General features: G+C 51.0%; 2 protein-coding genes across 3 annotated transcripts in view; both read right to left on the reverse strand.

Moving 5' to 3' along the window:
* Positions 1-3,346: 3,346 nt before the first annotated feature.
* BBS1 (Bardet-Biedl syndrome 1) lies at positions 3,347-17,946 on the reverse strand. The gene is made up of 17 exons (XM_068976433.1): positions 17,896-17,946; positions 17,481-17,557; positions 17,330-17,364; positions 13,951-14,223; positions 13,791-13,837; positions 13,606-13,644; positions 13,408-13,480; positions 11,699-11,830; positions 10,857-10,963; positions 8,916-9,036; positions 8,593-8,751; positions 7,338-7,407; positions 6,608-6,766; positions 5,606-5,739; positions 4,511-4,645; positions 3,656-3,742; positions 3,347-3,433 (listed from the first exon to the last, which is right to left on the reverse strand). The coding sequence occupies exons 1-17, from the start codon at positions 17,940-17,942 to the stop codon at positions 3,347-3,349; spliced, it is 1,782 nt and encodes a 593-aa protein (XP_068832534.1). The 5' UTR covers positions 17,943-17,946.
* Positions 17,947-19,459: 1,513 nt separating this feature from the next.
* The window catches only part of DPP3 (dipeptidyl peptidase 3), a 31,804-nt gene continuing 26,824 nt past the window's right edge, over positions 19,460-24,439 (reverse strand). For both annotated transcript variants that reach the window (XM_068976619.1, XM_068976620.1), the window contains exons 17-18: positions 22,866-23,028; positions 19,460-19,977 (exon numbers count right to left, since the gene is read on the reverse strand). In XM_068976619.1, coding sequence (XP_068832720.1) covers positions 19,826-19,977; positions 22,866-23,028 — 315 coding nt within the window. In that variant the 3' untranslated portion in view covers positions 19,460-19,825. The remainder of the gene's footprint in view (positions 19,978-22,865; positions 23,029-24,439) is intronic.

The following is a 24,439-nucleotide window of genomic DNA, read 5'->3' on the forward strand; positions in this document are numbered from 1 at the left end:
GGACACAGGGTCCAGGAATTAAGGAATCTGGCCCAGAACATGGCAAACAGAATTCCCAGAAGTGCTTGCTGTAGCTCTAGCGAACAAACGGCACTCCCTTAAGCCAGGGATGAAGGGACGCACCCAGAGGACCTGTCAGACCCGGTCGGAGAACCAGCAGTTGGTATACATAGAAAACTAAGCGAAGGAGAAAAAACAGGGCAACTATCAACTCCATGAAAAATAAATACACGAAAAGGTAATTTAATTACAGCCCCATTCTTGGCTCTGCAGTGGAGAGTCACGTAGTAATCTAAACAGTGAACGTGGATTTACCTAATTGGGGAGAAAAGGAGAGGGCAGGGTGCTGCCACAAGAGCGCTAAAGCCTCATCTATTATGACAGGGAGCCAACAAAGATTGTATAAGCATATTTATAGAATAGCTAATGGAGCTGGAAATGATTGTAGCAGGGGCACAGTACTGAGGAACGGGAAGAGGCCATTTCCTTGTTATAAATTGCCCGATTCCATAGTACTAAGTGGGGCTTTTCTGGTCGCTCAGACAGTAAAGAATCTGCCCGCAGTGTGCGAGACCCAGGTTTGATCCTTGCATCAGGAAGGTTCTCTGGAGGAAATGGCAACCCACTCCAGTATTCTTGCCTGGAGAATTCTATGGACAGAGGAACCTGGCAGACTACAGTCCATGGGGTTGCAAAGAGACACGACTGAGCAACTCTTAGTACAAACAGTACTAAGTAGGTACATGTTTTCTGACATTAAAAAAAGGCCCCACTCTCCTCATCCTTAATGTAGTTTCTCAGAGCTCTAGCTAGTGAGGGCACTGGGCATCACGCACTGCTTCCTACTGCAAACTGCTTTATTTACACTGTCCGCAACATGCGGTTCATGTGTTTTTAAGTAATAGGTCCATCAAGTCAAAGCTATGGTTTTTCCAGTGGTCATGTATGGACGTGAGAGTTGGACCATAAAGAAGGCTAAGGAGCGAAGAATTGATGCTTTTGAACTGTGGTGTTGGAGAAGACTCCTGAGAGTCCCTTGGACAGCAAGGAGATCCAACCAGTCAATCCTAAAGGAAATCAATCCTGACTATTCACTGGAAGGACTGATGCTGAAGCTGAGGCTCCAATACTTAGGCCACCTGATGTGAAGAACTGACTCGCTGGAGAAGAACCTGATGCTGGGAAAGACTGAAGGCAGGAGGAGAAGGGGACGACAGAGGATGAGATGGTTGGATGGCATCACCGACTCAATGGACCTGAGTTTGAGCAAGCTCTGGGAGATGGTGAAGGACAGGGAAGCCTGATGTGTTGCAGCCTATGGGGCTGCAGAGTCAGACATGACTTAGTGACTGAACAGCAACACAGTATCGCATCATGTAAATTCATATTAGGGGCTGGGCCTCGGGATTGTTTCTCCACTTGCATCATCATGGATTACTATGAGGAGAACCCAGAGGAGACTTCTTCATTCCGAGTTCACACAGTTCATCGCTTCACCAGGGTGAAAGGGACTGTAAGGTCATGTGGCCTCCCACAGTGACACAGCTCCAGTGACAAGGGGCTTGATACCTTCTGGGGCAGGGCCTTCCATCTCCGATGAGCTCTCTTGGAAAACGCTTCAGGTTTGGTTGAAATCTGACTGACAGTGACGCTCCCTCTACCTGTCTTTCCATTTCCATACTGAACTTCCTCCTCATTCCCCTGAGCCTCAGTCAGCTTGATCGAAGAACCCCAGGCCACCCCGACCTAACTGGTCTATGTTTGTGAGTGGCTGGACCGTGCAGACAGGAGGGGGATGGGCTCTTGCTTTGGTCCAGACCCCTTAATTCTCTTAACCTCGCCCCAAATGCATTCCCTGCGGAGACTGTAGCTGTGGGCTGTCCCTTGCCATTTCCAGCACAGAGGCTGTTGTCCAGCAGAATCAATCAATGCAGGGCCCTTGGTCTCAAGAGCAAAAGTTCCGTGCTTACTCCTGCCAAGTATCCCCTTTCCGGAGCTGACTCCTGGTTTCTTTACAGGGGCTGCCAAACTCTAGGATATTAGAGCACAATCTAGTCAAACCGCATCCTTTTACACTTGTGGAAATGGAAACATAAGAAACTTGGTTTCTTCTCAAAAGCCTGAGCTGTCTGCCACATGATAGGCTGTACCTGGTCAGAAGAAGACATAGGTCCTTCCTCAGCAAACAGGATTCCTGGCTTACAAATGGCTCAGGGTGGCCGTGGGGAGCACTAACCCAAAAGACAGCTGGCAGGTTAGCCAGGCAGACTAGCTAGAGGACTCCAGGAGGCACCAACGGCCCAGACTGTGTGTCTCTCACCCCTAAGATCTTAACATGCACCTTCATTCAATCCCTGATTCAACCTAAGGCCTATGCTTTTCCAGCAAATCTCACACATAATGGCCACTGCCCAGTGAACTTGCCACTCACCTGACTGATCTGGGCTCCAAGCATAGAAGAGCAGTTTGTTTGGCAGTTCTAGGCTTTTGCCTCCCAAGCCCCCTCCCCAGGACCCCTGAGATGCCCCTCCTGTGTGCCCTGACCCCACCTCTGCTCTGTCAAGCTGAGCCTTCCTCTTCTCGGGCCCCTAGCTCCCTGCCCAGGCACTCTCTGCCCTCTTGCGCCAGCCTCTTCCTTGGCAATCTTCATGGAGCATCACAGGCCTGAGACCTTGGCTGAGCCCAAGACTTCAGAGAGGCCCCCTGTGGGAAGGCAGCTATTCCCGGGGCCCTGAATAGAAAGAGGGGGAGATCAGAGCATGTGCTTTGCCTGCAAGCTGAGATGGCAACAACCAAGCCCCTGGCACCCCAGGGAGCAACAGGGGGCTCAGTCTCACCCGAGAAAAGCCTGTCTGGGGCCAGGCCCCCGCCAACTCTGCAGCAGCAGCAGAGACGTGCCCAAGGACAGTGGCAGAGGAGAAGGTGGGGCCTATGCCCTCATCTCAGCGTAACTGCTGCAGAACTCCTCCTTTGGACCTGGGGGTGCTTTCTGGGGGAAAGTGGGGACAAGAGCAGAGTGGCAGGAGCCCACAGGGGTGTGCCTGGGTTTTCTTGAGGAGGAAGGAGCTCACTGACCTGTGCTTTCTGGGGGAAAGTGGGGACAAGAGCAGAGTGGCAGGAGCCCACAGGGGTGTGCCTGGGTTTTCCTGAGGAGGAAGGAGCTCACTGACCTGTGCTGCGGGTCACCCAGTAGTGAGGGAGGAACACTAGGAGAGGAGAGGGAGGCGGAGGCCTGGCATGGTGCCACACGGGAGCGAACCTGGGACTATGAACTCTGCCCAGCACAGTGGAGGCGGCTGGATCCTCCTGGTTCTGGTTCCACTAGGGCTTTAACCCCAGCATGGGGTCAGTCAGCTGCCAGCCCCTCACTCATCGGCATGTTGATGTGGGCACTCAGCAGGGGTGTGCTCTGGCCTTCTCGAAGCACCAGCACCTATGGAGAAGGTGGTCATGGCAGTAGGGGGCATTCTGCCCTCCCCACTGCTCCCCGAGAAGGCCAGCACGGCCTGGTCTGTACCGGCCCCAGTGCAGGGCTCGGTCCAAGGGGAGGGGGAGCCCCTGCTGTGCAGATATCCAGCCCTTCTTTGCAGCCACCCGGGGCCTTGTCCACACTCACTCACACTCTCCCCTGCACTAGTACCAACTGGTGACCTACCTTGATGATGTCTGAGATGCCTTTGTCACTAAGACTCTTCACAAAGGTCTCCAGGGGGTAGTTGAGCCCTGGCACCAGCAATGGGACCTAAGTTTGGGGACAAAGAGGTCACGAAGTCAGCCCTCATGCCCAGGCAGCGTTTGGTAGATTTCAAAGCGCTGTCACCCTGCTGTCCCAGCTGAACGTCATAGCCTGGCAGGGCGAGCAGGGGTGACAGGCCCGTTTGAGGGGCACATGGCTCAGTGGGGGCGTGAATGCCCCAGGGCTGCATGTGTGTCCATAATCAAAGGTAAACTTTCTTTCTTTTCAGCTGTGCTGCACAGCACGCTGGATTTTAGTTCCCCGGTCAGGGATCAAACCCTGCAGGGAAGGTGGAGTCTTAATCACTGGACTGCCAGGCAAGTCCCTAAACCTCTTGACCTCCAACCAAGTCTAGGGCTATTTCTTCCACATACCAAAGTCCTTCTCATTTTCTGGCCCTTCCAACTAAGGCTCAAATGCGGACCCGGGGAACACCAGGCCCTTCACTCTGGAAGGTTCTCCTTGGGGTCCCCATTCTTGTTGTGGGAGGGGCTAGGCAGCAGGGCGGCTCTGGGACTCCCAGCACCAACAGGCTTCCGAGGGAGGCACAGGTGGGGCCCGGACTCTCACTGTTGTCCCGGCACCTTCCAAGTGCTGCCCTCAGACCCGCGCAGGCGGGGAGAAAAGCAGCTGGGGCAGGCAACCTCGGGGGCTCTCCTCAGGGCCCCTGCTGCGCCCTAGCCTGCCCTGTAGCTGCAGCCACTTGCCAGCCCCCTCACCTCTGACCTGTGGGCATCTGATCAGGCACCACCCCACCCTTTGTCACGCCAGTACCTTGAAGAAGGCCCGGGGGAGAGCATAGAGCACCTCGTTGTACAGGAAGCAGACCACCAGCCCCAGGATGGGGCGGGCTGTTGATGTGTTCTGCAGGTGAAGGGTGAGCTTGAAGGTGGGGCCCAGGCCCTGAACCTGTGGAGAGGGTGGGGAGGGGAGAAAGCCATTAGGACCTCAAGGGTTTGGGTGCTGAGAAGGTTGACCCTGGCCCTGCCCGCCTGCTTCCTCATCCACGTCCTCAAGTCACCCTCCTCCAACTGCTCTAAAGCATTGTCCATCAGAAGGCCCAGAGCTCAGAAGCTTGGCTCCGTGGGTACAGAGTTGAGTGGCGGCCCCAGGAGGAGAAGGCGGGTGGGAGGCAGAGCTGGCCTGGGCGAGCAGGCCCGGCTCCTGCCTGCGCCGCTGCACAGCCCTGCCCCTGTCCTCAGGGCCCGGCCCGCCTCCACCGCTCATCCTCTGGGGGCTGTGGTGATTTCACTTTCTCCCTCTTCCCAGCTGCGCTCTGTAGCCTTTTCCTCTCTGGATCTCTCCGCTGTCTTCAGGGAAAGAGAGACTAGAACCCCAGCTGGATCAGACGGCACACCTCAGGGAGCCACTGAGAGCTGGCTGGGGACCTGAGGACCTTGAGGTCAGGCATGTCTAAGGGCTCCTCGTCCTCCTCGTGCCTGTGTAAGTCTCGGGACGGCCCCATCCTTGCACCAGGCAGTCCGATCTCCTCGGGCTGCCGGCAGTTACTGAAGTGAAGAGACTCCTGAAGAGGACTCTGTTTCTTCCCAGGCTCCTGGGAAGAAACGTCCCAAGGTGACGACCTGGGGGCCAGGTCCCACGTCTGGGGGCTCGTCTGAGGCCCCATGTGGAACAAGGGGGCTGCAGAGTGTGCCTGCTCTGCGGCCAGCTGAGGGGAAGAGGTGGCACAGGTGAGAGAAGGCGAGGGCGCCCACGGGGGAGGTCTTGGTCTCTGAGTCTGTGGGCAGGTGACAAGGGGCATGGGGCCAGTTGCCTTGGAACCAGCTCTGGCCTGAGGGGTTCCCGCCCACCCGACCTCTGCCCCTCTGGCCCTGAGGCGGCCTGACCACCCCTACCCCGAGAGCTCACCACAGCGTGCAGCTTGAGCGGCTCCCGGGCCATCAGAGACACGGGGCTCAGGCTGGACTCAAGGGCCTGCACGTAGGCACGGGCCGCCCGGAGGCGCAACAGGTAGAGGTCCGCCTGGAAGGTCCGGTGCATGGCTGAGGGGAGGGACACGGGGGGCTGATGGTGAGGTGGGAGGGGGGCAGCGCGGGAAGGAGGCTCCCGCTCAGGCTGCCGTGGGGAGAGGATGAGAGGAAGGCACGGTGAGCAGAGGCTGGGAGCGTGCAACAGGAGGTCGAGGTCCCACAGCCAGCCTCTAGATGCTGTGGACCGCTCCCTGCCCCTCTGCCCGGCTTCTCCCACCACCTGGCCGCCCGCGCAGTCTTGGCCTCCTTTGTTGGCTCCTGGCTGAACCCAGGCAGGGCCCTGTGCCTTTACCCAGGCCTCTGCCAAAATCGCCCTTCCCTGTCCCTGTCTGGCTGGTGGACTTGTAATCATCTTTTAGAGTTAAATCCAATGTCATCTCTCTAAAGCCTTTGCTAGGCTCCCAGGCAAACACATTCTCTTGTGCGCCTCAAAACCACTTGGCAGAGACTTACGCACCTGTCATGCAATGTAAAGCTAGCAAGGTCTACTGAGCTCCTTAGGTAGGGACTGGCCTAATCCAAGGCACTTGGCACAAGGCCTGGCATACATAGGTACTACACGAACAAAAGAGCATGAACAATTAAACAGGAAAAGGAAGAACCTTGATCAAATTCTACTTCTTTTACGAGAATTCCTGCACCTAGAAGTGGCTGCTCCCTCCTCTGAACTCGAAGGGCAGCCGCAGCACCTTCTACCTTGAGCTTTAGTTCTCTGTTGGTGGGGTGTAGCCCTAGGCTGTCTCTGGGCCTCTAGAGGCATGAGACCCGCCTGGCTCACCCAGGTTTCCTCCCGCTGCTCAGGGCACCCAGGTGGCGTTCACCCAGTTGCTGCCACTTTGGACCAATTGAGGAGGATGGGGAGGGACAGCCTGAGCCTCACCGGTGCCGGCTTCCCGCTCTCGCAGTGTCTGGTCCACGTACAGCCGGGTCTTCCGGGGCACGTTGAGTTTTATGACCTGGCTTGGTGCGGGGCCCGCCTCACCTCCCCCCTCGGCAAACACCGCTGTGCGCTTGAGGATCTTGATGATCAGGCCACCACCTAGGGAAGAGGACAGACGGCATGTGTCCCCCCTAGGCCCACCCGATGGCCCCACTCTTTCTCCCCAGCCTGCCTCACGCTGATCCTCTTCTGTCTTCTTGTTGGGACCGTGGGTCTCTGAAAGGAGTGAAGTGTGTCCTGCCAGTAATGCATTCATTCATTTAGCAGTTATCTAGTTGTCTGCGCAAGCCCCTTGGCTTGTGGGATCTTAGTTCTCTGACCAGGGATCAAACCTGGGTCATCCGCAGTGGAAGCATGGAGTTCTAACCACTGGACCGCCAGGAGAGTTCCTAGCAGTTATTTACTGACTATTTTGATGTTCCTGGCATTGTGGCAGATACTGGGGTGAATTGGAGACACAGCCAGGGCCTGGCCCCAGGTAGTGACATCAAACTGCTAATGAGCTGTCCCCAGTGAAGGCCCAGCCCCAGCTGGGATGGTGTCTGCAGGCAGGCCCTGCTTCCGAAGCCCAGGCCCACCCGTGTCCCACATGCATCTCTTCTTTCCCAGGGTCTGGCCTGCCCCACAGACTCCCACCTCTAAAACCCGCACCAGGCCTGACCCACCTTACCTAGTGTCGTCATGATAAGGGTGTTATCTTCCCGCCCATAGCGGCCAAAGCAAAGGCTGATCACTGCCTCCTATGGTGGAAACACCAGTTTAGTTGGGAAAAGATCTCAGTAAAGAGAACAGGCCTGGGAGGAGGGGGGATAAGGCTGGGAGACCCCATATATGATGTACGAGGTGAGATGTGAGATGAGGTCGGGAGCTATGCTGCCTCTGAAATATTTCCTGTATTTCTAATCCCCGCACCCCGCCCCCTGCTCCGTCATGGCCATACTTCCAGACCGAACATCTCTGGCTTCTGAGTTCAGCTTTCTAACATGTCTCCCAGCCGTCTTTCTCCCCAGTCTGTCCTTCAAACAGCTGCTTCCGTTGCCTTTCAAAATACAAATATGACCATGTCTACTCTTGGCTGAAAAACCTCTAGTGGTTTTTGCTCTCCTTGTTTACATATTCAAGGCCTTCCATATCTGACTCCAACCTGCCTTTTCTCTGTCTGTTCCCCAACCTGTACACCACACCGCCTGCCCTCCCGAGAGCCTGTGGTCCAAACCAGCTGCTTTCAAATTTTATATTGTGACATATGACACTTTACACATACGTATACACACAAGTTTCACATGTGATAACACTCTGAACTTTTTTCTGGTCTGATACTGGTTCATTAAATCGATCTAATGACTCAAAACTCTGGTTGAAAAACTCTGGTCCAAATTCATCAAACTACCTGGACTCCTTTATCAAGAAAACTCATGCCTCTCAGCCACTGTTCATGTTATCTCCAGTCTGAAATATCGCACCTTTATTTATCCACTCCATTTCTCAAAGCAAACTGCTTCGAGGACCAGCTGAATTGTTGTTTGCTCTGTGAAATGGCTCCTGAGTTCCACCCCTATGTATCTCTCACCACCCCCAGTCACTATAGTCTGTCTCTGTGCTTTTTCTGGGCTTTGGTCTGCTTTAGTCTCCCCCCGAGTCACTATAGTCTGTCTCTGTGCTTTTTTTGGGCTTTGGTCTGCTTTGGTCTGTCTTGTATTTCAATCAGCTGTTTCTGGCTGGCTCGCACCTTAGACTGCAAGTCCCTCAACAATAAGGATCGGTCATTGTTTTATCCTTTCAATACAGTGAGTTGTGCGTATGAGATACTCAACGAACATTTTCAAAATACATCAAAAGTTAAGGGTGGCAGGTGGAGCAGGATCAGGAGAGGCGGTGAGTGAGTCCCAAGCGGGGAGCGGGGCAGGGAGGAGTCAGCAGCTCACCGGCGTGCGGATGACATTGAGCAGGACCTTGTCGTGGTAGATGCGGACCTCACTGTTGGCCAGTGCGGCCATGACGGCCTGCAGGCCCCGGGAGCGCTGCTCCAGGCGGTTCATGGCCAGGATGGCTGCAGGCATCTGCACTGTCCACAGCCTCTTACCCTGGGAGGGAACAGCTAAGTGTCTGCTGGGGGCTCAGCGCTGAGGAGTGGAAAGAAGGGCTGGCTGGAGTTGCTGGGAAGGGAATGCCAGAAGGGCCCGCCTGCTGAGGAGGACTGAGGAGACAAGGGTGGAAGGCTTTGGAGGTGCTTGCCGTGAGATCACACCTTGTAAGTGAAGCCGTGCAGGCTGTCTTGGTTGCTGCCCACCACCAGGACCTTGTGTACACGGACAAGCCCCACAGGCTGGGCGCTCAGCTCGATGCAGTACTTGGGACGCTTGGAGTCTCTGTGGAATGAAGACACACACTCCCAGCCCCAGGGCTTCCCTGGTGGCTCATACGGTAAAAAATCTGCTTGCAATGCAGGAGACCCAGGTTCTGTCCCTAGGTTGGGAAGATCCCCAGAAGGAGGGCATTGCAACCCACTCCAGTACTCTTGCCTGGAGAATCCCCATGGACAGAGAAGCCTGGAGGGCTACAGTCCATGGGATCGCAGAGTGACTGAGCGACTAACGCTCGCTCACTCACTCACTCACTCTCAGCCCAGAAACCTTCTCTCCTTCCCTGGCTGACCCTCCTCTTTCCAGGCCCCACAGATGATCCTGGGAGCAGCCTTGGCCCACAAGCAGAGGACCCAGGAACTAGTTCCACCTCTAGGACTTAGTTGGAGAAGGCAATGGCAACCCACTCCAGTACTCTTGCCTGGAAAATCCCATGGACGGAGGAGCCTGGTAGGCTTCAGTCCATGGGGTTGCTAACAGTCGGACATTTTCCCTTTTCATTTTCATGCACTGGAGAAGGAAATGGCAACCCACTCCAGTGTTCTTGCCTGGAGAATCCCAGGGATGGTGGAGCCTAGTGGGCTGTCATCTATGGGGTCGCACAGAGTTGGACATGACTGAAGTTACCTAGCAGCAGCAGCAGCTAGGACTTAGTAGGTGCATGACCTTGGATAACACAATGTGTGTTTTCCCTCCTGGTCTTCCTCCCAACTTCACTTGATCTGTGTGATAACTTATCGTTAAGCAGTTTACAGCGAGTGTACCTCAGGTGAGATGAAGTAATGGACTGAGATTCCATTTAATATAATAGTTTAGTAATTTATCAGAAAAGCAGGAGGAGGTTGCTCTGTGTGGATGCAGAGTTTTCAGTTTCCTGGCATCTGAATCTTATTTCTCTTACCCAGAAAGACTCTGGCCCACCTTTCTTAAGTCTAAGCCAGACACATTGCCCATCTGATGACTCACCTGAAGAGGTTCCCATTGGTCTCTGGGCCTAATCCCAATCTACCCTCCAAAATGAACATGGATCATGTCATTCATCGTATCTCCTGAGTCAAACCCCATAATGGTTTTCCATTGCCCTTCAGATGAAACCCCAAATCTTCACCATGTCCTACCAGGTCCTGCGTGAGTCGACCTGATCTCTATGTCATCTCTTGCCACCAAGCTCAAGTGGCACATGCCAATGTCTTTCCCACCCAGAGTTCGCTTTCATGCTCTCTGCCTATAACTCTTGCTCCACTTTTTTGAACTGGATCCTTCTTAACCTTCAAGTAATCTCCTCAGACAGGCATTCGCTGATCACCCTGACCCCCTTTTATTCCTCCCTGAGCCAGTACTTTTCCTCCATAGCATGTATCCAATTTGTAATATAATCTTGGTCTTAATATGTCTTCCCACAAGGGTAGGGACTACGTGTTTTGTTCATCAATATATCCCCAATACCTCATGCAATGCTTAATTCATAGCAGGTACTCAAAAACATTTCTTGAATTAAAAGAATGACTGTTAAGAAACATCACACTAAGGCATGAGGAAATTTCCTGTACCTATAGAAGCAATAGAACAAATAGAAAGACCATTTTTATCTAATTTCTGATTCACTGCTAGTGTCACGGCCACCCAGCCTCGTCCCTCACTTTGCCAGGCCCCACGGGACAAGCCTCCAGACATCCCTTACGCTCAAGGGCTCTGCCTCCTATGAAGTTCTGGGCTCTTTCCAGTCCCACATTCTCGCTCCAAAGCCCTGCTCATCTTGCCAGCCCTTGAAACCACTAGGTTTCTGAGATGTTCCTTCTGACCCTAGAGAGCTTGGATGTGGCTACCTTCTCAGTATATAGATGCTCCCGTTGCGGCAGGCGGCGGCAAGGCGGAACTCCACATCAAACTGGCCAGAAACCTCCAGGAAGACAGGGACGCTGGGGAGGCTCATCTGCAGAGAGACTCAAACACCCCAGTTTCTCTGGAGCCCCAGCCCCTCCCTGACCTGACGCCACTCCTCCAAGTACCCCTCTCCTCACTCACACCCTCCTGGGCACAGTTTAAAACGTAAGCAATTTCTCTGGAGGGGAACAGGTAGCAAAACCTTTAAGTCCACACCCTTTGACTAAACTATGCCATTTCTAGGAATGCATGTAAGGAGGTATTTAGATAAGCACACAAAGACATTTGGCAAGGAAGCCTACTGTGGCGGTGGTTAATGATAGCAAGAAACTGAAAATAACTTAAACATACAATTGGTGACAGGGTAAAGAAATTATAGAGTATTTATATAATCGATGCTTTGCGACCTCTGAAAAGGCTGACATGGTTTTATACAGATATGGAAAGATACTGATGAGCTACTGCTGCTTGAAAACAGCAGGTTTCAGGATCCTACAGCATGGGGCTGTTTTTGTAAAAAAAAGAAAAAAATATTGAAAGTTATATACCTGTGTCTAAATATGAAAATGTCTACAAGGACTTGTGCCAAAACTTTCACAGAAGGTATGCATGAGTGGTAGGATTTGGGGTTATCTGTCTTCTAGATGCCTGTCTACATTTTATAACTTTCTACAAAAAACAGGTATCACCAAGAACTAACTAACTGGGGCAGGAGATTTGGGGGAGGAGGGGGAGGGCATGGAGCCTGTGCCTTGGGTGTGCGCAGGGCCAGGCCCACACTGACCTTGGCCAGAATGGTGAAGGCCTCCGGGTCTAGCACCAGGAGCTCCTTGTTCTCAGTGCCCAGCACCAGGCAGGACACAGCATCGTCGTCAGCCAGGTTCTTCTTTAAGGTGGTCATGGTGGTGATGACTGTCTGCAGAAGGACTCCAGGGTCACCCAGGAGATCCCCTCACACCATCTCCCACCCCAGCTCCTCCCAGGACACCCCAGAAAGAAAGAGGGCAAAGGAGGAAGAAGAGTATTAGAGTTGTGACAGAAGATTTATCTACAAAAGTGTTGACTGCAGCAAACCTAATTTCCTAACAAAAGAGGATTCTCTAAGTCAATTATAAACTCTCTGTATGATCAAAAACCACACCACAATTTTGGTCATTTACCAAAATCAGATTTTAAAAGAAGATTCAATGACAGGGAGAATGTTTCTAATGTATTAAGAGAAAATACAGGTTAAAAGTTACATTAGTATTACCCCAGTTTAAAAAACATATATATGAATAAAAGAACCTTGGAAAGCTAAACTTTTAAATACAAACACTGGTTATTTCTGGACAATGACATCACAGGCAGGGTTTAATTTCTTCATTGTGCTTTTCTGCAGTTTCTACAGTGGGCATATGTTCTTCTTCTAATTGTGATTGGAGAGAAAACAAAAGAGGCGATGATCCCCTTTTTAGGAATTTCTCCTATGGAAATAATTTAGCGAGACTACAATGTTTCTTTGGATAAAGCTGTTCACTGAGTGACTATCTTTAAGATAAAAAAAGAGGACTCCTCAATGCCTAGTGGAAGGAGAAAAGTTACAGAAATGCGGATGCTAGTGGCTCCCCACCATGCAGCCACGACGCATACCTGGAAAGATGGCCTCCCCCACACTGCACCTTTTAAGCAATACTTAACTCACTTCCTGATTTTAAAAGTACTCAGAGATAGCAACAGTGTGGATCTGAGCTGCTGATCAGCAGGAGAGAACACTGTTTCTCAGGGAATTATCTACAGCTAACCAAACATGGAGGCATGCGTCAGTCAACGTGTTCAGCTCTAGTGTCCTCTATAGCGAGTGGTTCCTATGTGGCTTTCTGAAATGCAGGGACAACTCTGAAAGCCCATCCCTGGACAAGGCTCAACCCCCAAGGTCAGGAACCACTGGAGCTCATCAATGAGTAGGTCTATCAATAAAGTTATTAAAATCCTAACTAAGAAAAATATGAAGAGAATAAAAAGAAGACACTTCTTGACCAATGATCTGCACCGAATAAATTATGCATGAATAATGAACCAGTGAAATAATCAAGGGGCCGCTAAAAATGGGGTTCTTCAAGACTGATGCTCAAGATACAATGTTACATGCTCAAAGGAAGCAGGATGTAAAAGCCTATTTATGAACAAAATGTATCAAAATGGTAAGAGTAGTAAGTATAGTCACTTGTATTTCTCCTTTGTATTTCTTTTTTCAAAATTTTCCCTAATGAAAATATTTTACCTTTACCCCCAAGATGATAAAGATACATAAGTTACATAAAGATATATGTTACATAACTGTATCTATCAACTCAAAGCTGTCACTGCTAACCAAAATGGAGAAGCCCTGCAGACGACAGGCGGCACAGGCTGGAAGGGAAACTGCAAAGTAAAACTAGTCGGGTTTGGCTTTCTGTGCTCTGTTTAAAAAACTGTCTGTATTCTTTACAGGGAAATGAGAGGGGGCAGTACCTGCCGCCTGATGGACTTGGACTTGTGCTGGTTCACAAACGCCTCCATTTCACTCAGCTCCAGTGGCAGAAACCTGGATACACAGAGTAGGGACCTCTGTGTGCCCGGGGCCTGCCTGCCCTCCGAGGCCACTCCACAGCCTCTCCCCCTACCCTCCCAGGGAGCTTCTGGAGCCCTGGCCGTCCAGAGGGCCCTTACCTGAGTGACTGTACAGACAAAGGCACCTCTGCCTTCTCCCTGTAAGGAGAGGGACCATCCCAGTAGGTTTAGTTGAGAAATAGGGCTGGTTGGGGGGGAGGGGTGTGTCAGACAGTGGGCTCTGGGATGAAGGAGTAGGAACTGGGGGGTGAGGGAGGCACATGAAGGGGAAAGTGGGCTCTCACCTGATGCCCTCCAGCATCTCCTTCAGGGTCAAGGGGTCAATCTGGTCCTGTGCCACAACAGGAAGAAGGTAGAGCCTGTGAGCTCCAGAGCCAGCCAGGGAATGAGGCCCACCTGCAGCGGCCACCTCTGCCTTTTTGCTCTCTTCCCCGTGTCACTTACCTCTTTGGCCTGATTCCAAAGGTCTTGTTCCAGGGGATTTGTAGGCAACAAGGGCAGGCTGAACTTGAAGTAGGGCTTGAGATTCTTATACACATACACACAAGGGCCTGATGCGATTGCTAGGGCTGGTGTCCGGGGCTCGTGGGACCCCACGAGGAAGGTGACAGCAGCGGCTGGCAGGTCAGGTAGCGGTTTTTGGCTCACCAGTGTGTGTCCTTTAAGTACCTTCAGGCGAGGCTGCCGCCCATCTGGGCCAAGGTCTCCCATGGCCAGCTGCAGAGAGAGGCTGGCTGAGTCCAGGCTTCGGGTCCAAAGACACCCCTACTGCCCCTCTTCTTGGGCTTAGCTTTTTGCTGGTGCACATCCATATATACTCAGAGTGTATCACAGGTGGGTGGGAGGAGGGCAAAGGCTTTGCAAGCTGTGTGACCTTGGGAAAAATGATTTCCTGAGCCAGTCTTCCCACCTGCAAAATGGGAATACCTACCACATGACAGGGGCTTCCCAAGTGGTGCTAGTGGTTAAAAAAAAAAAAAAAACACCTGCCCGCCAATGCAGGAGACCAAAAAGACTCAGACTCAATCCCTGCTGGGTCAGGAAGATCCCCTGGAGGAGGGCATGGCAACCCACTCCAGTATTCATGCTTGGAGAATTCCATGGACAGAGGACCCTGACAAGCTAGTCCACGGGGTCTCACGGAGTTGGACACAACTATAGCAACTTAACACGCACCCACGCACACTGCAGGACACTTGTAGTGAAAGTCAAAGGAGACAATGAACGACAGAACCTAGTGAGGAACAGGGGGCAGCTGATGCTTTCAGTATTTGTTCAGTAAACGTTTCTTCAGGGCCTGCTCCATGCCAGACACTGTTCTACACACTGGGATAATGACTGAGGTCACTGGGGGGCCTGAAACTCCTATCTTGGCTCTGAGGCCTGGTTTCCAAACGGGAAAGGAGCAGAACCAAGTGTGCAGAGTGGGACGTGCTCTAGCAACCCACAAGGGAGAACCAAGCTCTTGTATTTCCACCCTTCAAGCCACTGCAGCTGCCATGCAAGCCCATTCTCCTGAGTGAAGCCTGCAAGGCCCCTCTGATCTGGATCCCAACAGGTTTTCTATCACTTCCCCATCCATGCTATGCTCCATCCAGGATGCAGGCTGCCACAGAATGCCTGGATTCTGAGCATGCTCAGTGTGCCAGAAGCCACACCAGTAACTTCATGTACTTTTATTTAATCTGAGCAACAACCTGTGAGGTAGATACAATCATTAGCCCCATTTCACAAATGAGGAAACTATTAAGGCTTAGAGATGTTAGGTAAAAGTCACACGGCTAATAGGTGGTACAGCTAGGTCTTGAACCTATGTCTGTCTGAATCCAAAGCCAGTGGTCTTGGGACTTCCCTGGCAGTCCAGTATTTAAGACTCTGCCTTCCAATGCAGGTTGCACGGGTTTGATTCCTGGTTGGGGAACTAGGGTCTCACATGCCACAGGGTACAGCCAAAAATTAAAAAAACAAAGCCAGTGGTTTTAACTATTTTATATTGGCCTCAACTTTCTAATGTTCAATTTTAGTTCAGTTCAGCCACTCAGTCGTGTCCAACTCTTTGTGACCCTATGGACCACAGCACGCCAGGCCTCCCAGTCCATCACCAACTCCCAGAGTCCACCCAAACCCACGTCCACTGAGTTGGTGATGCCATCCAACCATCTCATCCTCTGCCGTCCCCTTCTCCTCTTGCCCTCAATCTTTCCCAGCATCAGGATCTTTTCCAATGAGTCAGCTCTTCAAATCAGGTGGCCAAAGTATTCGAGTTTCAGCTTCAACATCAGTCCTTCTAATGAACACCCAGGACTGATCTCCTTTAGGATGGACTGGTTGGATCTCCTTGCAGTCCAAGGGACTCTCAGAGCAGTCTTCTCCAACACCACAGTTCGAAAGCAATTTCCTCTCTGCAAATACACTGTGAGTTTGCAAGCGACTCTGCCTCTGTTTGCCTCTGTCTGCCTCTGCCCTCCCCTCTTCCGTGCCTTCTTGACACACTTCATTCATCCTTCAGCACAGTTCACGGAGCCCTGCCTCCTCCTGCCTCCAGTTTAGGGCAGAGGAGCCGGGCAGGCTGCAGCCCGTGGGGCTGCAAAGAGTTGTTCACAACTGAGCAACTAAGCACGTGCGGTCTGTGATTTCTCTACCCGTCACTGCTGTCAACCCAGCACCAAGGATACACCAGGTGTTCAGCCAACATTGTGGATGAATCGAGGACAGTATCCGCATTTCCTTCTGACTATGGACTGATTCATTTCTCAGTTTAGGGTCTGTACAACAACTCACACGCAGTAGAGGTTCACTGCATGTTGTAGTCACTCAGTTGTGTCCGACTCTTTGCAACCCCATGGATTGTACCCCGCCAGGCTCCTCTGTCCATGGGATTCTCCAGGCAAGAATACTGGAGTGGACTGCCATTCCCTTAACCAAGGGGTTCACTGTATGCTTGCTAAATTGCTGAACGCTCTATGGATGGGGATTTGGGGGCCAAAGCCACGAATCTTTCTGCACTGTCCAAGCAGGATATGACTCTTTTCTAGCTGCCATCATAAGGTATCCATTGTAGATTCACTGCCCTTGGTGAGGGCTGAGCTGTAATGGAACATGTGATGGGGAATGTGACAAACCCAGGTCTGCCACCTTTAACAAACTCGGTAAACTCAGCCTTTTGGAATCTATTTTCCCACTAACAAAATGGAGATAAACAATATCTATGTATGTGAAAATGCCTCAAAGAGGGTCTAGTCCAGAAATGAGTACTCAATATATGTTAACTTCCTTTCTTTTAGCTCAATAATTTCTCAACCTTAAAAAAAAAATCTGTGCCTTAAAAATTTTTTATTTTATTTCTTACTTTATCTTTTTATCTTAATTTTAATCTTTTTATTATGGAAAAATTTCAGTCATATACAGAAGTAGAGACTCATATAACGAACCCCCAAATAGCCATCATCCAGCTTCAAGATGATCAGCTCATAGCTAACCTTAAAATGTATACCCTTTTGATAAACATAAAACTCTCAGTCTCCTCCCTTCTAAATTCCCTCCAGATTCTAACGCCCCACCCCCAACCATGGGATGTATCCTTCCAGCGAAGAATTAACGTCAACATAATGATGAGGCTTTGTCTTAGTATAATCTCCAGCAGCACTTTGTTTAGCTGTACTTTTTGCAGTCTGTCATATGAAATCAACAGGTTCTCTCCACTCTCACGTTAACAATAAAGTGTAACACTAAACGTGCTTTTTCAAAGTGCACATGAATTCCAGACTACGTTGAGCTTCTTTGGAACTATCAGGAAACCTCACTTCTGGGGTGACAGGCTTACCTTGTACTCCCCGTCCCCGTGAAAATCGGCCAGCGCTGGAAAACATAAAAAGGGCCATAAACCAGGGCCTCAGCATCCTAGAAGCTTAACTAGAGGACCATCTGACACCGCGGTCTCCCCAGAACCGGGGTTCCTGGTCCCAGAGACTCACCCAGGCAGGCGGAAAAGGTGTGGATGTTCGCCATGGAATCGCTGAGTGAGTCCAGCCATTTCGAATTGGCCTCACTGCTGGGAGAAGAGGGACAGAGTTGGGGGACGGGGGCGAGGGCGGGGCTAGATGATGAATTCCAAGGGAAGGAAGAACATTTCTCGGGAACTGGTTTCTGGAATGAGGTGTGTAGGGAGCTCTGAACTAGGGGTATAGCGTCTGGGGCCAAGTTCCGGCTCCCCCACCGCAGCACTCGAGTCACCCACACACACCCATTCACTCCCTGGGTCTCAGTTTCCCTATGTGATCTTTAAAGGACTGCCAGCGCTGCTGAGACTCGCAGGAGCCCAGATCCTAGGGACCGGGGCACCCTCTTTACATATGTAGGGAAACAGGTCTCAAGGATCCCAGCCTTCACCTCTCGCCTTTGCCGCCGTCTGAATCCGACGAAGACGTAGCAGCCATCTTCCCAGGCGTCTCCCTGGCAACCGGCTGTAGCCAGCCGCCGCGCAGCGCCCAAAAGCGCCCGGGTTGGGGGGAAGTTCGCGTGTCAAGGTTCCGGGCGCTCAACTTTCCGGCCCGGGACAGAGAGGCTGCTGAGCAAGTTGCGCTGGTCCTTGGCGGGGTTTCTACCAGCTGAGCGGCAATCCCTCGTTCCGACTTATAATTCATCTCTGATTCTTCCCATCAGGAGCTTCTAGGCCCTGCACCTCTGGCTCAGCCACGGGCCCCTCGAGATCTGAGGCCTGGAGAGGTGCCCTTCTCCGGTTTATCAACAGCAAAACTAACTCGTCCGCTCATCCTCACGGTTAACTGAGTGGAAAGGGGGCCACGTCCTTTCTTCCCTGCTTATTCTCGAGGTCTAGGATAGAGAAACAAAACACAAAAGTTAAGGGATTAACTCCTGGGCTTCCCTGGTGGCTCAGTGGTAAAGAAACCATCTGTCTGCCAATGAAGGAAACACCTGTTCCATTTAGAAAAAGATCTGGTCTGGGAAGATCCCACATGCCACAGGGCAACTCTGTCGGCCACGACTTCTGACTCTGCCCTCTGTGGCAAGTACTGAAGCCTCAGTCCTAGAGCCTGTACTCCAGCAGCCAAAACTAGATTAAAAGGAAAAAAGGCAGAGAGATTAAATTCCAGGATTGAGGTGTTCCCACTTTTGTTGTTGCTGTTCACTCAGTCTTGTCCAACTCTTTGCGACCCCACAGACTACAGTAAGCCAGGCTTCCCTGTCCTTCACTATCTGCTGGAGTTTGCTCAAACTCATGTCCATTGAATCAGTGATGCCATCCAACTTTCTCATCCTCCGTTGCCCCCTTCTCCTCCTGCTTTCAATCTTCCCCAGCATCAGAGCCTTTTCTAATGAGTCGGCATTTCACATCAGGTGGCCAAAGTAATGGAGCTTCAGCTTCACCACCAGTCCTTTCAGTGAATATTTGGGATTGATTTCCTTAAGGAATGACTGGTTTGATCTCCTTGCTGTCCAAGAGTCTTCTCCAACACCACTATCAGAAAGCATCAGTTTTTCAGCTCTTAGCCTTTATGGTCCAACTCTCACATCCACACATGACTACTGGAAAAACCATAGCTTTGGCTATACAGACTTTTGTTGGCAAAGTGATGTCACTGCTTTTTAATATGCTATCTAGGTTTGTCATATCTTTTCTTTCAAGGAGCAAGCGTCTTTTAATTTCATGGCTACAGCCATGATCTTAGTTCCAGTTTTTAGGTTCTTCTTTAAAATAGAAGAAAAGCCATGAGTGAGGATGGCAAAAATCATGTTATGTTCACCCACATGACTCTGCATATCCAGATTTAGAGGTGATGGCAAAATTCTGTTGCTGATGGGAACCTAAAAATGACCCTCCTTCCCCCTCCCTAGGACTTGATCCCACCACCCTGCTGGGAGCAAATGAGACGTGAGGCCAAGGCCAGGAAGAACCACACAAATTGCGAAGATGGTGGTGGTTTCCAATATTTATTTTTCTGGTTATAAAAGTAATACATGAAGAGCACTGGATTGGGAGAGGTTTTGAATCCGGCAGGATTTAGACAGGTCACTTTCTCAGAACTTGTATTTCCTCATCTGGGAAGCCAGACAAGGAGCCTTGCCCACCCTGCAGAAGGCAGTGTAGATCAAATGAGATAACACAAGGGAAGCACTGGTAAGCTGGAAAGTGCTGACAAACGGAAGGGTTTAGTGTCACCACCCCTGGCTGAGGTAGCACCAAGGTCCAGGCTCCTGCCCCTCTCCTGGGCCCACAAAAAGGGGGCCACTTACAGCCTTGGTTTGATCAAGTCGGGGAGGGGCCTCACAGGTGCCTTAAGCCTGGCCAGATGGGGCTTCACTGGGGCCCCTTCCAGCACTGGGCATCAGCTCTGGCCAGCTGGGTGAGGATCTTCTCCAACTCGGGCCCATCCTCTAGGAAGCGCTCAGAGAAGGATCGGATGAGGCCTGCAGCTGAGGCCTCGTACTCAAGAAGTTGTACTTCTGAGCCTGGGGAGGAGACAGAGAAAAAAAAAAGCAGCAGGAAAAGGTTTTAATAGGGAAACAGAATCATAATTGTAATCATAGAAGCAGCTAGTTGTCTTCCTGAGGTTTTACCATGTGCCAAAAATTGTGCTCAATATTTCATTATCTAACTGACTCCATAATCCTATGAGATAGGAAACATTAAAGGGGGAGTATTCAATGAATTGCTGCATTCATTCATTCACTTAATAAAGATTTATAACAGTGCCATGTTAGGTGAAACAGATACAGTCCTTGGCCTCCAGGAGCTTACAGTCCAGGAACTGCTTCATCTCCATCTACTGTGGGGCCCTGGGCAAGTCTCTTAATGTAAGCCTCAGTTTCCTCATCTGGAAAGTGGGGGCAAGCACAGTACATCTCTCAAGAAGCTGCGGTGATTAAATATAATATAATGGGTGGAGGGCGCACTCACCAAGTGCTAGCTATCATAAGCATCACGATCTCTGAACCTACTTCATCATCTGTCAACTGCTCCAAGGGCACCCATCCAACCTATGTGGTGTTCTGAATACTCATGGGAAGCACTTCCTTCTAACATCCCTCCACTTCTCTACCTGCTCACAGTGCCTCATTGTACTCTGTGGCCTTATGGGATGTATGCAGCTAAGAGCGCAGGCTCTGAGCTCGGATGGCCCGAGTTCAAATCCTGGTCCTGCCAGCCACTCACTTTGTGACCTCAAATACACAGCCCTTCTGTGTCTCAGTTTCCAGCTGAAAAAGAGGAAACTTCCTCATTTAAGTTGTTGGGAGTTGATCCGTGGAGAGTTTTTACCCAGACTCTGGCACATGGAAGTCCTCAAAAGTGAGCTATTAATATAATCACCACCACCATCACCATCACCTTTGAAAATTCAACCTGTTCTTTGGGCCTCAAAGTTTACCCCCTACCTCCTCCCCAAACCCACCTTTCCCCAGTTCTCTCAAAGGTAGATATGATCTTCCCTTCTCTAAGTGTTCACACCACTGTTTGTGTCTTTTGGGCACCTATGAACACTTCCCTTGTAAGACCATTTCTCTCTCTGTCTTGTTCCTAATGCGCTGAGAACGACTTGAAGAAAGGAGTCCATCCCCAAGGCCTGCCCAGAGCTGGACAGTCAAAGCGATGATGATCTTGTCCATGTAATGGGCACTTGCTGGGAGCCTGGTATAATCCACTCTCTCACTCACTGACAGGCACGGAGCGGCTCCCGTGGGCCAGGGCCTGTGCTAGGTGCCGGGGACATGCTGTTCCTATTGCCATGGAGAGGAGCAGAAAGGAAAATGGCAAAGTGGCAGCCGCCATGAAGAAGAGGAAGCTGGGTGATAGCTCAGAGGGTGTGCCTGCAGGGTGGGCAGCCAGGGCAGAGGGTTGGCAAACCCATGACACCTCTGGAGCACAGAATGGAGTTTGTATTGTTTTTTAACTATTTTAAAGTGTTTTTTAATTTTAATTATTCTTTTTTTTTTGGCTGCACCATGCAGCTTACACGGAGGATTGAAACCAAGCCCCGGCAGTGGAAGCGCTAAGTCCCAACCAGTGGGCCACCAGGGAATTCCCTAGAATTTGGAATAAACCTTTTACATTCTTTTTCCTCACCAGGAGGAGGTAAGTATTTCATTTAACCCTCACAGCTTCCCGTGACTATCGTAGTGAGGAGCAAATGCTCTAATCTTACTCTTGGTTCCTCCAGTAAAAAGCTGTAAGCCTTGAGTAATGGATTCTCTGTGCCTCGGTTTCCTTACCTGTAAAATGGGGGTAATAATACCTATACCTTAGCGGGTATTGTGAGTATTTAAAGGGTTAATCCCTGGAATACACTTAGAACTTGAAGGAAGGACTGAGGTTCTCTAGTGTCAGCGCACAATCTACACGGGCTTTATGAATGAAGACACCCAAGCTCAGAAAGGTTAAGTGAATAGGCCAAGATTGCAGCGCAGTTCTGAAGCTCATGTTTTAACCACAGCCTGGCACCACCTCATCTCAAGTGCCTCACATGCCAGTGTCAGGAAATGTGAGGCAAGGGATGAGAGGAGAGTGAATGTAACAGGGTGCTGGCACCCCCAGAATTGAACACAGGCCCCAGGAATGCAAGCGCTGCGTCTTAACTTCTGGAATGCCAGGGAATTCCTCAGAGTAGAGTTTAGGCTAAACCTCTGAAATGCTCTCTCCTCACCAGGAGGAGGTAATTATTGCATTTAACTCTCACACTTACCCATGACTATGGAGGTGCAAACGCTCTTAATACAAAAGGTACAAGTGCGTGGCTGACAGGGTCAGGGCTTTTGGAAATGGCAGCATCATTTGAGGAGGGGAGAGGGGCCACGGGGCTGCTGACCTCTGCTCTGACTTGACTGCTCTCAGCCCGCTGGGTGCCTCCTCTCTGCCTCACCTGACCTCGCTCCTGGGCCCCACCAGGCCTCGCTCCAGCACGATGCCTGGCCACCCTCAACCTTCTGTTGCCATGTCACAAGCAGCCTGACCGTGTGTGTGTGTGGCCGGGGGGTGGCCTGTGGTGGTGGTGGACGCGAAGGTGTGTGTGTGTGTCTCTGTGTGTGTGTGTGTGTCTCTGTGTGTGTGTGTGTGTCTCTGTGTGTGTGTGTCTCTGTGTGTGTGTGTCTCTGTGTGTGTGTGTGTGTCTCTGTGTGTGTGTGTGTCTCTGTGTGTGTGTGTGTGTGTGTGGCGGGGGGGTGGCCTGTGGTGGTGGTGGACGCGAAGATGTGGGCCTGAGGTATGGCATGGGGAGGACTGGGCTGGGAGGGAGAGGGCAAGACAGGAGCCACCTCGAGTAGCCTTTCCCGAGCTGCGGGGTCAGTTCCAGGCCTCCTTTGTGCTCCTGGAGGGCCCTCTATCACAGGGCCCAGGAGTCCATTACCTTCGAGGCGAGTGTTGGGCTGAACAATGAGCTTCCGGGCTTCCTTGCGGAGCAGCACCGTGTCCCTGAGGGAGAGGAAGCACTCGGGGGGCGCATCGGTGACCGCCGCATACCCCTCATATAGGGCCCGGCCTCCGGCCACGTCCCCTGTGGACTTCAGCACCTGTGGGAAGGCAGGAGTTAGTGCCTTTGGATGGATGCCCTCCGTGAATTCACAGGGCTTTGCCAAGAGCCACGGCCAGCGGCGCCCTGCCCCAGACCGCATCTGTTGTCTCGCGGGCATGCAGATCACGTGTTAGCACTGAGTAGGGTCCATAATAAGGTGAAGCTAATGGTTCCCTTTGATTGTCTCACTTGAACTGTACACAAGGAGGGTAGTAACATTATCTACTTTTTTAAAACTTTTTTTATTTTTACCATGACAAATGTTCAGACAATACATTCTTGAGTGAAATTCGCTCAGTTGTGTCCAACTCTTTGCAACTCTGTGGACTATGGCCTGCCAGACTCCTTTGTCCATGGAATTTTCCAGGTAAGAATATTGGAGTGGGTAGCCATTCCTTTCTCCAGAGGATCTTCCCGACCCAGGGATCGAACCCAGGTCTCCTGCACTGCCAGCAGATTCTTTACCACCTGAGCCACCAGGGAAGCCCAATATATTCTTAGTGTTCAATAAATACTTTTTCTTGGTTGCATGGTATGTGGGATTTTATTTCCCTGACCAGAAATTGAACTAACTCTCACTCCCTGCAGTAGGAGCTCAGAGTCAACCACGGAAGTCCCCACCCTCTTTTTAAAATAAAATATTTCATTTCAAATTAAAAAAAAATACAGTACCTACCTTATAAAGAATGACACCCACACCACCACCAGCTTAAGAGCTATTCACATCATCCCTCCCTGACTGCACCCCGTGGCCTCCCCCGCCTGAGGAATCAGCACTTGACTTTGTGCTTATTAGCCTCTTGTTTTCCCTGAGTTTTACTCTCAATTCATGTTACATTTTTGCCCACATCCTGTGATTTGCTTTTTCTGCTCGAATTACGCCTGAGATCCGCCTGTGTTTGTGAGTGCAGTGTATAGTCCCGTAGCTATACTTACAAACACGCCACAGTCCTGTCTCTTCCACTGTTGATGTACAGCCTGTGATTTTTGCCCTCCAAGGCTGTTCTGGACGTATTGTATGTCTCCTGGTGATCAGGGGCAGGTTTTCCCAGGAGAATCAAGGTCTGGATAATGCTCATCCTTAAAGGATGATGCCCGCATTGTTTTCCAGACTTGCTGCACCTGTTTTCACTCCCAGAGGCAGGGGGGTGGCACTCCATCCGGCTCGGCTCACCAGGGTGATGTTGACAGGTTTTCATGTTGCCGAGCTGGTGGGTGGAAATCTCATGTGGTTTCAGTTGTGTTTTCCTGATGACTAATGAGATGGAACAACATCCCACAAGTTGGTGGGTTATTTATTTTCCTCTTCGGTTCATGAGTTTTGCCTATTTTTCTGTTAGGCTGTTTTTTCTTCAGGTTTTGGGGAAAGTTCTTTATATATTTAGCTGCTAACCTTTTGTTAACTCATA

Source organism: Capricornis sumatraensis, chromosome 8 (genome assembly GCF_032405125.1).
Source record: "Capricornis sumatraensis isolate serow.1 chromosome 8, serow.2, whole genome shotgun sequence".
NCBI lineage: Eukaryota > Metazoa > Chordata > Mammalia > Artiodactyla > Bovidae > Capricornis > Capricornis sumatraensis.

Excerpts from the sequence above, each read along its gene's own strand:
- BBS1 (XM_068976433.1), bottom strand. The coding sequence starts at position 17,942 with ATGGCTGCTACGTCTTCGTCGGATTCAGACGGCGGCAAAGGCGAGAG. Across the intron at positions 13,838-13,950 it reads TTTGGAATCAGGCCAAAGAG|GACCAGATTGACCCCTTGAC; the intron begins GTAAGTGACACG and ends GTTGTGGCACAG. Across the intron at positions 11,831-13,407 it reads CCAAGTCCATCAGGCGGCAG|ACAGTCATCACCACCATGAC; the intron begins GTACTGCCCCCT and ends GTCCTTCTGCAG.